The sequence below is a fragment of the Temnothorax americanus genome, unplaced genomic scaffold (assembly GCF_048541705.1).
Source record: "Temnothorax americanus isolate GAGA-0224 unplaced genomic scaffold, ASM4854170v1 Scaffold49, whole genome shotgun sequence".
NCBI classification, from domain to species: Eukaryota; Metazoa; Arthropoda; class Insecta; order Hymenoptera; family Formicidae; genus Temnothorax; species Temnothorax americanus.
This window is the reverse complement of record NW_027509646.1, coordinates 213,945-226,820: the sequence shown is the minus strand read 5'-3', so window position 1 is coordinate 226,820 and position 12,876 is coordinate 213,945. Positions and strand designations below refer to the sequence as shown.

Here is a 12,876-nt window from a genome sequence, read left to right as displayed (position 1 = left end):
TTTTTATTAAAAAATTTTCATTAATATATATAATAATCTGAAAACTTCTTTAAAATATTTCTTTTATGTGATACAATTGAAATATAAATTAAATAACTTTAGCTTAGCGTTAATAAATAACAATTTTAAATTGTTTACGATAAAAAAGTTATATTATTTATAGTACATCAATATATCATATATTCTTAATTAAAATTGCATTTAAATAGTTATATCGTTTGACGTACTTTGCGATATTATTTTCTTTGTTTACAAATTCTCATTTGTGACCAGGGCTTCGTTTGATGTCTCTTTCTTCACACATACAAATTTATTTACATAAAATTATTCTTACATTTCGAAAATTGTAGCGCTACGTCTCGAGAGATATTATATTAAAATATCTTTGGAAACTCAGACAAATAAAACGAACGACTCGTTGATTAATAGGAAATAGGATATTTGTAATTGCGTTTTGAGGTCTCTCTCCTTCGGTATCATATACATTGTTGTCTGGGTTGATGGGAGCTTATATTGCAATCGCCATCGATTATCCTGACGCATGTCGAGCGGCGTGCTGACTCATCACGCTGTGATAACATCCGACAATTTGAACACACGCACGATAAGTCAACAGGCATTTCAAATGACACTAATGCCAATCGCAACAAGATAAAGCGAACACATTAAAAAACGATATTGTTATTCACCTTAAAAAGAAATTTACGCAGCTAATACTAATAAAGTTAATAATAAATACAGGATTTTTTTAGAGATACATAAGTAAGGTATTTATTTATATCTCCTTGTAATTTAATTTATTATCTTACAAACACAGATATCTTGAAGACACATATCAAAAGATTATTACAGCAAACAAAAAATTTTTATCGTGTAAAACAGCACATGAATATTGATTGTACGAGAAACTCATTCTACTTTTCTCACCAGTAGAATTTTAAGAATACTTGTCTTTTTAAGTAATTGGGGTCGACTGATTAATGTAATTTTATTTTAATTCGTTTTATTTCGAGCCATATTTATAATCGATATTAATATACTTAAAGCACTTGCTTTTGTGGGCGTATGCGTAAAACATAATATGTTATGTGTAAATAGAAACAAAATTTTATTCAATTTATATAATTTTAATAAGAGAAGAGATAAAAGACATCATTTTATCCGCCAATGTTTCAACGTAAAAAACTGCCCACGTAAGCTTTAACAAATATTATTCTCGCGTACAGACATCTTCATGCGAATCAACTTTTCTGTCTCTTATTGACTCTTATTTACAATGGTCCCTTTATATTGATATATCTCATGGTGAAACGTGAATCGCCCTCTTGCTTTTACGAGCGACGAATTTTATGTCGAATAGTAAAAAGCAATCGATTTTTATCGCGTAGAAAGCGATCGAGGTTCACCATAAGAAAGAAAGGTCTTCGTAATCACGAAGCGGTTAAAACCAATTGGCGAGACTGAGAAACAATCATACTCGTCGTATTCTCATTAAAGAATACATGCCATGATATATCGAACAATTTAATTTAATATTATACCGCCAATTAAAATTAAAATAAACACATTGAGATATAGAACATAATATTATAATATACTATATGATCATGTATATGACTGTATTTCGTTGTATTCCGTTCTATTTTATTTTTATGTCTATTTATTTCCTCGCTTATCAAATATGACAGCAATTGAACTTTTGATTTCTATTCCAAAAATCTACAAAGATCAAAGCCGCTTCGCGACTGCGGAAGATTCGTTAAAAGTAGTCTTTAATATCGATGCTTATACACCTCACAGCATTTCAGTCGTCGGAACAGTGGTCGATACTTTTTAGCACCATTCCAAAACAAATAACTTTTATTAAATTTAAAATTACACACAAGACCGAATGTAATCCGTTTACCGATACATTGCACTTATTCGCTGTGGCTATCGATCAATCGCAGACTTGGTCTTACATATATTGAGCATATATAAGACTTAAGAGAAATTATTTACAAAAAAGGAAGAAGAATACTGCAGTTTTCTCATAATCGCAGACGTAATCCGGTCGATCGATTTGATGCCATTCGAAAATTTGCGTTTCCTTATCGATACAGATCGAACCGCAATTACGCTCGGCCTCGAGACAATTCTCGTTTCGCGGGCAGTGTGGGTGTTATGACAATTATGTGTTATTGGGACTCGCATAAATTGAGCATTAATAATTTCTCATATAAATTACTTGCGACTTTGTTTCGCTAATTGTAACATATAGTTCTAGAATATGGATTTACTTGAAAATTTCTTATTAGATTTAACAAGTCAACTTTGACTTAAAAAGAAAAAAAATAGAGAAATATGCGTGCATCAAATGAAAACTTAACTTTGTTGCTAATCCGTTTTTTATATACGCTATTTTACTTTAGATGATACGATGACATCTATATTAATTTACAAACGATCATCATTCCAATCTCGATAACGTTCTTGCGTTTAATAAGGCTAAAATATTTTGTCGTTCAAGACGCACGATATGCATATTTGTAACGCTATTATCAGACAGAGATTACCGATTCACACTCTTCTCTCACGCGCACGTGACAACACATAGAAATATAAGATGCGATATTACGCTGTCACTGTAGAAACGGATCCACTTTACCGGTTACACCGATCGCGATTATCTGTTCGATTAAATCTCTGATCAAGTCCCACCGGCAATTACCTTCCGCTGATAGATTCATCGCTTCTCGTCCCGCGCACAGCCCATATTCTTTCGTTCTTTCCGCGGCGACCGATCCAATCTTCATGGGAGAGAGAAATGAGAGTAAGAAAAAAGAGAGATCAGTCTCCAACGCTATCTCGGGCCGAAGAAGCCGAGCGTCTTCAGGGTGTCGGTGACCCTGCTGATCAGTTTATCTCTGTAACGCCATATCGTCGTGTCTATCACGCTGTTCTCCCGATATTCCACGCAGGTTTTCTTTAGCGATCGAACGCAGTCGGCGCGGTAATGCTGTAGCTGGGCATCTTCGGTCTCAATGGGGTAACTGGTGCATCCGGCGCCCAGGCACGCCAACGGAAAATGGTTGTGCAGAGTGACCACTCGTTCCGGATTATGGAAGCACTTGATGTATTGGTTTGGTTTCGTAAAGTTCTTCGAGCGGTATACGTGTTGAAGCATGTGCATATACCTGCGGGGACAATTTTCGAATAAAAAATGCGTCTCTTGTGCGTGCGTGTGTGTACGTGTGCGTGTGTGTGTGTGTGCGTGCGTGTGTGTGTGCGTGTGTGCGTGTGTGTACATGTCTATATATATAATATATATGGATAGACTTCAGATAAATGTGGAAACACTTTTTTCTTGTAGCAAAACTATATAACAATCCATTCCAAAAGTTAATTATTTCAACGATATTAATATTAAAACGAAAATTAGATACACATATTTACCTCAGCACGAATTACATATTTTACCTCTTGTAATTATCACAAAAAGATACAAGTGAAAAACACAATGTAACAATATAAAATTGATCGTACGTGTATGTGAGAAATTTTTCGTACATAAGTTTCTCCTCGAGGGGAGACATATTCAATCGATTATCGAATTTTCTATTCCTCCGTCGCGATTTTACAATTAGACGAATTAAAACACAGAGTCGTGAGTCGTGATACGATACGCCGGCAACCGGCGCGCGGCGTACCATCGAGTATCGATGCGAGGTGCGAGAGCCATCCAGCACCTTTTCGCGTTCCCTTCACGGACGGTCGATTTGCGCGGCGTGAAAGTGGAAACCTTACTCACTTGGGTATGTCCTTGAAGTAACCGTGAGAGTGCAGTAGGTCGTCGAGGAAGTAAACGTTTCTGACGTTATACGAGGCGCGGGTCTCGTTCCGTATTTGCAGGGCCTTGGGCAACACCCGACGCATCAGCTCTTGCCAGGTCGCGTCCTTGACGGGCATAATCACCTCGTCGACGTCCAACAGGGCGATATACTCGTATTCGTACATATGCTTGTACAGACAATCATTGTAGGGTATCAGCTCGTTCTGCCGCTTGTGATTGGTCTTCTTCGTGAGGTACATGTGCTGGAAGGCGGGCACGTTAGGCTGTCCGCCCGGCAGGGTCAACGGGGTCACGTGCACTATACCCAGACGCTGATAATGCCGCAGCACCTTGGTCACGTTCGGATGCACCTGCAGCTCGTAGAAGTAGATCTTGTCGGCACCCAGTAGGCTGATGAGTTCGATCCACTCGACCAGTCGGACCGATAGATCCTCGTGCAGAAAGTCCAGACCCTTTACGCACACCGCAAAATCTTTCTTGCGCTCGGGCTTGTTATAAATCACTCGGAGATGGTTGGTGGCCGTGTCGCAACGCTTCTCCACGATGGAGACGGACGACGGTGGTTTGCCATACGCTTGCGGCGGCACCCTACACGCTATCACGTATGGCTGATAAATGCCCTGCTTGTAATTGCCCCATTTAGGATACCAAATGTACTTGTATTCGAGCGTCTCGATTATCTTGGGCTCGCTCTCGCCCTCGTACCATAACTGACAATACGTCTTCACGATCGGTTCAATCCGATCGATCATGCCAACGATCCTCACCGCCGGCCCGATCTTGGATAATTTCCGATTGTCGTAGAACGCGCCGAAAAACTGGAAAGTGCCGTTGCTGGTTCGCAGGGTTTGCCAATAGATATTGTTAAACTCCAGATCGTAGATCTGTGGGTATTTCGCACAGCTCTCGTTGCCCCGTTTTGTCAGTCTGCTATTTTTCGACCAATCGCTTAGCGGTAGGCTCGGTATTCTCTCGGCGATCTCTTCGATCAATTGCTGCTCGGTCTTGGCAGGTCTCTTGTCCAGCAACGGTTCCAGCTCGAGCGGACTCGTCGTCGCTTCTAAACGGTTTCTGAGAGTAGTCAGGGTGGTCAACAGGGCGCCATTACCGCCAGAATTGGTAAGATCGCCCAATGACGACCTTTGCAAGAGTAATCGGGACAGACTCAAGCTCCCTGAGGAACCCTGGCTCGCACCTCGATCGTTGCCGAAGCCATCGACTTCCACCGGGTTACCGATGCCATCTTCGCCAGTAGGACTACCATCTTGACGCAAAGCCCTGTTCTCCAAGTGACGGAACTGTACCGCCGCGATCATCAGCAATCCCCAGGCAAACACGAAGACGAAGGCACGCTTCGCGCATCTTGACGAACTGCCGCCGCAATTCTGTATCGTTTTCATCCTGCTGGTCTTCCCCCGACGCGTCCTCCCGATCACCGCCCGGACGATTCAGCTGGAACGCTGAATCCCCGTCCTATTTAACCGTATTTTCTTTCTCGTTCTGAAGACCGAATCTGAAACAGAAAAGTTCGTTGTCCACAAAGTGTTGATTGAACCGTAAAACGACCGACAAAACAAAGAGACAGAATTTTACTATAATAATTATTTTATCGTTTGAACGGACAAGTATTTATTCCGCCCTTATCGAGATCTTGAAGATACTGATAGATTTATTTACACAAGCAATTAATTTCGCTAGGAATTTACCAAGTTTTAGCTCGTATTATTTTTGATTTTGAAAATAAAAATTGCGAATAATTTAAAGGTTATTGTAAATAAATTTAAGATCTGTAATATATATGTATAGAAGCGTAACTAAACTGGATAACAATTCGAATTAAAATATAGAATCCACATGGAATTTTATTTAATTAAACCATCGGGAAAGCATTTTTTTTGTTACAACGTTGGAAAGTCATTGCATGCTTTCGAGAAGATGAAGTAAAGCGAACGTGATGATTTATTCGTGAGTTTAGAATGAACAAGATGAAAGCTGCGAAATAACCCATGACTAGTCAGAATTTAGGGCAAGAGACGAGATAATGTCTTTAACTGTATAAGGACACCCGCTACCGGTAGCCAGTACTCGACTATCATCAAGAAAGCGAGCGACCCTGTCGGGCGAAACCCCGTTGGCCGGATCGGGCGAGTCTCCAGAGAACGAGAGAGAGAGAGAGAGGAGCGCGAGACCCGCTCGGAGATACGTGGAACCGGTTATGCTGATGGCAAACTGTTTTTCACCTTTTGCACCTCGCTCCAACTAACCTCCTCCCTTCCTGACCACCTCGAGCCTTTTGCCCGACGATGTTTCCCCTCGACGACGTCTAGTCTCTTCCTTTCCTCTCTTTCTAAACCTAAGCGCGATAATGGCGCCGGGACTCTCAGGATCAAGTTTGACCGCAACCTAGGATTTTCCATCAAGACTTCACTTCTGCCACGTTTGATTTGTTGCTTATAGTATTTGTATACATATTTATGAAACGTTGTTATTCCTTATCGATATCTACATATTTTGTCCATATATAGTTAAATTCCAACAAATTCCAACAAATTTCTATATATAGAGATATTTTGGAGGAAAAGGTATACACGATTTCTCTTTCCTTTCCAATGTAAAAGAAACATTGATAAACGGAATAACATTGATAACTGAAAACATTGATATAGTGAAAAGAACATGTTCTAAAAAAAGATTTCTAATCAAAATAATCATTAAATAAAAATTTGGGTTTATTCCAAAAAAATTTCATAACTTACACGTTAAATTACTTAGAGCATGAACAAAATATATATGGGGCATTCTCGCTGAAATTTTCACATTTTCACCTTGGACCTATACGGCAATAATTTTGACAATTTTTGCCGAGAAATATGTACCTACTTATTCTGAATCTCATTTGCCAAACTAAGCGATTGTCCATTAGAGGGATCACAAATTAACGATAATTTTTGTTTAATTTACCGTCACACGCTAAGCTCGATAAATCGAGTCGGCGCGGAGTAGCACGTGCATGCGAAAGTGCAACTCGCGTACGTGCGAGCGCGATGCCACCTCGTTCCCGTTTAATTCAGGCCCCGTTCTTATCGTTCCGTTCGGAATTAGCAATCCCGCACAACAGCGGACCGACGCGGCGCGGCGGCCGCGGCCGGCCAGAACGTAAATTGCGCGGAACGAACGCGTTCATATCGACTCAATCGTCATCGTTCAATACAACCCTTCCATTATGTTGAGTCTGTGTTCATCAAAAGAGAAATTTGAGAATCTTTTCGAAAATTTTTCTCTCGTAAGTAGGTCTAAATTATTCTTTCAGCAATGTTTGAATAAATTACTTTTCACACAGATGTCGATTCTTACTGATCAAGATTTGATAATTGACAGATAATTTTCATACTTACGTCGTTTTAACTAATACAGCATTTTTATCATCGTTTAAATTTAAAATTCTAATATATCGATAAAAAAATATTGAAAATGTTTGAATGTACTTCCTACATTTATTATTCCGCTCCAAAATCATGGACGATGCTAAATAAACGAATCATTATCATTATTATTTGCAATAATCGCAAAGATGAAACAAATTAATGTTATAGACGACGCGAATGCTCAAGCTGGCTTAGCCAAGCTTAGAAGAGATAAGATAAGATATTCCTAAGAAATAGTTTAACATTTATTTACGGTCAACGCCAACGCTGACAGCGATAGAATTTACAGGCGACGACGCGACACGGCCATCAGCGTTTAAGAGAAAGCAGGTTAATAACGAGCCGAAAATGTGGGCACGCAAAGTTTAACTCACTTCTCTCCGGAATCTCCATTCGACAGAGAAGATAAGCAAATATTGGCTCCTTGTCCCAAGCGGAAATTCTGAAATTGAGGGAAATTCTCTAATCTTGCTTGCAACACTGCTTATTTTTATCTCTATATAATCTCTTTATTGCTAGCAGTAATTTTTATTTTTTTCTAAGAAGCAAGTGTAAGACAACGATAAAATTTGAGGTAAAATTAACAATATTAGCCATTAGCCAGGATTAATTATTAACCGCGATAATTAACTCTGATGTTTAATATTAAAATCTCTCTAAATCTCTTTAATATTATACAAGCTCTCACTAGGTGAAGAAGGTTAAACGGCATATATTTACGCAAAATGCAAAGAGTGAATATAGCAGCCTATTTCTCTATCGAAGCAACCACATCCGTCGCCTTGCGACCAATACTGCAAATGTGCTCAACACGTGCATGCATGATAACACGCTCGTGTATGTATTGTACCTGTATATCTACGCGCGAGCTCAAGACCACCGATAAAATCTTATTGGAAAATAATCTTTCCATGCGTTTAATCACACGTTAATATAATCACAACGTCGCTAAATAATTGTGCATTCTTGTCGCGCAATCGTGATTACATTTCAAAGTCCTCGATCGAAAAACATCCGCGAACTCTCGCCGCAAAAAAGAAAAAAATCCGTTTATCCCGCTTGTAAACGTTTCTTACACGGCAATATCTTTCGCATGTGCGTACGCACCTCTTCGTCGATAATCCTCTATCCTTGCGTCAATCGCTGATAAATTATTCGTCAATGTTGCGTACACGAGATATATGGTATGAGTCACAATAATGGCTGTATCTCTCGTAGCTGATGACGCGAGATTCTAAATGATTTTATAACTTTTGCAGAAAATATTAATCCGCCGGATTTGATTCGTTCGGATTTTAACTATACCTTTACGCAACCAGATACTATTTTCGCAGTCGTCATATATGGTAACGATATGCAGGTGGTAACGCAAATTTTTGAAATTCTTACGAAAAGTATGATATTCCGAATGTATTATAAGATACATTCGTATCTCATCTAATAAAATTATAATAAAAAGATATTTTGGGATCATGAAGTTAAGACTTATTACGCATGCTCGTATGCAAGATGCATTGTGCATCTGCATTCCGCGTCTTATGTAATTCCGTTGCACCTCCGCGATTTCTTCTTTCATTGCTAACTGATGCTACAAAGAAAGATGGAAAGTGTTAAAGAAGTTATAAACAAGTCCTACACGTCGGTTATCCCACGAAATCGCCAGTATGATTTAAATTGACAATATAACCGTTGATAGCTTTAGAATGAAGGTACCGAGGCTATTCAATAATAGCCACGGCATACTTACGATAAATTCAAGCTTCGATATGAACAGACACATAAAAACGACTTAAGATTATTGACATATATATAATAAGTTTTGTTAATAAATTGCTTGTAAGCAAAAATTTCAACATACGTTTCTATTAACAATAAGAATAACAACAATTTTTATACAGAACAAATTTCATAACATTCATTTATTTTCCCGGAAAAAGTAGAAAAAAGCTACTCCTCACGTTTGTTGTCATGCGTGATAATTAATGTCATAAATGACACTTGCATTCTTTTATTACGCTATACCGAAAATTTTCGTTATATCGCAACAGCTCCGTTCTTCCATATATGTAGCCTCAAGAATTGAAATCATCGAAATTAGACCGGTTTCAATGCTCGCTCGAGAGAAAGAGAGGAGGAATGACGACATATGCGCGTAGTCCAGCGAGGACGATTTTGTGGAAAGTCGAGTAGAGAGAGCGAGTGATGCTGTTGATGCTGTTACCGCTGTTACTGCTGCTATTGCTGGCTCGTCGTACGTTCGCCTGCTCCAATTGCGATTTCTCGCTTACGCGTGCTAATTAACCCTAATTGTATGAAAGGAGAAGGAAAGAGAAAAAAAGGGGGGGTGCAGAAAAGGATAGATCGTGGCGCGAATAGAACGGCGCGCGGGGACGCTCTATAACTATAACAGGCGATTTCACCAGCCTCGTCCCATCGTCGATCTTCGCGATTCGAGAGCGAGATAGCATTCTGTCGTGCAATATCGTCTGCAATTGGTCGTACACAACACACACGCACACACACACACACGTGCCGCATGTATCAAGCACGGCGTGAACTCTTTTGATTCAACGCAGCACGCTCGGCGGTGCCACACGGTTCCAAGGCTCATTTATGTTTTACAATTTACACAATGACAGTATGGCACCATGTGTTACTTGGTATAATAGCAGATACGAAATAGATAACTAAATACACGTCGATTAATTGACACTCGTAATTACCTACGTATTGTCACGACACAAATGTGCTTGAATTATGACCGATTCGATGATAATGATTTCTTTGGAATAGAATTAATACAATACCACAATAATTAAATAATTAATAATACTTACAAATAATGTAGATATAGATATTTTCTGAAAGTATTATAGTATGAATATGTTACTTTATATATTTTTAAAACATGTAACAACATTCGTAATTAATATAAATATCTCCGAGAAAAATCAGATAATATCATTGATAATTTGTAATTAATAATCACTTTACAAGAAAACGTTTGAATATATTTTTATTACGATTTATGAAAATCAATCTTATATAATTCTTACAAATAGTTAAATTCAACTTAACTTAATAAATCAATATTGAAACTGAAGAGCAAGTAACGTGAGCAAGTATATATATCGGAACTTTAAAAGTATAACCTATACTTAAGTTTAATCAGAATCGTTTCTTTCCCCAATAACTTCGACGATATGAATCGGTATATCATTTTCATAACGAGCAGACGTAAGCATATCGATACGTTTGTTGCAACCGAATGATGTTAATATATTCGAGATGATTCGAGTATATTGACTTCGATTGTATGTGAATATTTCTTCACCAAATTTCAATACCATAGCAAATAATTACTCGTAGAGTAATTTATTTGTTATTCCGCAAGAATACTCATACATGCCTGACTTTGTCATTACACATATAATATATAATTGGAAAGCGTATGTTGTGATCCGGATTTTCTGCAGCATCATGGCAGCTTTCGCGTACAAGTGTGGCTATAAAACTCGGGTTCCAAGTCTTTCGTCTCTATCGAATACTTGGTTCGTCTCTCTGGTTCCTCCTTCACTTTTCGAACAGAACAAAAACGAATTCCATCGCCTGGTATCATTTATAATGCGACGCGATAACTTATACAACGTTCCACACGTTATAGATATATATTAAATAATTTTAATCAATCATGTTTTTAAAAAATTAATTAAAAAAGAAATTACGTTGTTATCTTTATGCGTATATCTTTATGCTTCGCTTATTTTTTTATTCTTTGTCATGTGTATTTTTGTTCTTCATCAGTTATAGGTTTATTTTTTTTCCAATTTCTCATTTTTCTATCTCTTTACAATTCGCCTCAACCGCGCCCTGGAGAACGTCACGCTTCGATAAGACTCACTATTTTTAGCTCGTATCGCTCTCTTTCTTTTCTCGCTTTTTCTCTCCTTCTTACCGACCATGTGTTCGCGCATATACTAAACGTGTAGTTTAATGAATCACTTTTCGTATTATACCATGGCAATTAAGCCTGTTATACGTAAATACTTAACGGCACTGCATTGAATGTCGAAACGAGGCCGTTTGTTCCCTACCACAGGAAGCAAATGGCACTTTAAATTGGCGGCCACACGCACGTCATCATTTCGTCGCATCTCGTCGAGGGATAACTGCACACGATCCTTCTCTCGTGTGGATGCAATTTTGATTCGACCGACATGGGTGCCACTCGGCTTTTATCCGATCGTTTGCGACGAAAGGCGCGAGACAGACGGCGATCGAGCGATCATTTTTTTCCTATTCCGGTATATAACTGCACGCGTGAAACGCAACGCGCGCGTGAGACGCGTGAGATTCAAAAAATATCTCTCGACAGCTGTCTTTTCCCGCCGAGAATGCTCATACTTTTACATTCGAATATCTTTGTTTATACATATTTCTAACATTAATTAATATTTATATTAGCGCATTTATTTTTTGTGTAACGTCGCTCGGTCGCTACCACATCGCGCATCGCCAGTGTCGCCACGACACATTTAGATCGTCTGTAAAGTCTAAATCATATACTTGGTTGATTTTTATATAAATTTTACGACAGAATTTTAAGAAAGGACAAAAAGATGTATGATTTCTCATAAATCGTGACATCTTTGAGAGGATCCAAAATGATATCGCTGCCGATGTAATTGTAAACGTGAAAAATTTTATTTATATAATTACACCGGAGATTCTGTCGTGTTATTCGACATTGATGTACGTGGAGACGCAACGTGCAACATTACGTGACGCGCCTGTTGCGCTACGACCGACTTTATCAGAGATGTCAGGTTGTGATACTTGGATCGTACAACCGTTACCGAGAGGAGAACCGGGGGTCAAGCTTATAGTCGCGCATATTGGTCTTTACACACGTCATTCTCTCCACACGAGCAAAGATTATACATTTTATCATCTCTATAGAAAACGTGCACATAATCCGTGGTCGCGATATGTCGCGATATGCATTTATCAATCTGTCACATCTGTACATTCTTATTCAAGAAGATATAACGCGATAACCTTAATCATCACCGCATATTTTTAATAAATTCCAATAAGTTAAACTAGTTAGCCTCCATGAATTAAAAGGTGACAGTAACCTTTCATACCGCGCGTATCATAAATCGTAAAGTAAATATCGAATATACTAATGAATACTAATAAAGCTATTTAAAAAAAGAAAAGAGCCTCTTAATTTGCAAATGTTGACTAAACGAATTTATTAAAGGTTTCCTGTAATTACGCAGCTCTATTTTAGAATTCTCTTTCAGAAATATTTTAATAAAATTACTATGGAAATTTGCATGAAGCACAGTTATTTTTAAGATCAGAAGTATGATTGGCAACTTGTTTACTTGAATGCAAAACTATGGTCTATAATAGAGCATTTTATGTTTTAGAATTATGAAATATTTCTTTACACTTCACATATCACAATTCTTTAATATTCTTAATATAAACTGTCCAAACGATAATAATGACCATATGATATTAATGACGCGAACAATTACAACGAAGAGTATTACGGCATGCGAGTGTTTGCGTTGACACTTACAAATATCAGATACAGTATATATTATT

At 38.2% G+C, this 12,876-nt stretch overlaps 1 protein-coding gene across 3 annotated transcripts in view; it reads right to left on the bottom strand.

Annotated features, from left to right (window-relative positions):
* Nucleotides 1-968: 968 nt before the first annotated feature.
* LOC143903620 (uncharacterized) overlaps nt 969-12,876 on the bottom strand; it is a 36,255-nt gene continuing 24,347 nt past the window's right edge. For all 3 annotated transcript variants that reach the window (XM_077417391.1, XM_077417392.1, XM_077417390.1), the window contains 2 exons: nt 3,791-5,345; nt 969-3,176 (listed from right to left, as the gene is read on the bottom strand). In XM_077417391.1, coding sequence (XP_077273517.1) covers nt 2,843-3,176; nt 3,791-5,232 — 1,776 coding nt within the window. In that variant the 5' untranslated portion in view covers nt 5,233-5,345 and the 3' untranslated portion in view covers nt 969-2,842. The remainder of the gene's footprint in view (nt 3,177-3,790; nt 5,346-12,876) is intronic.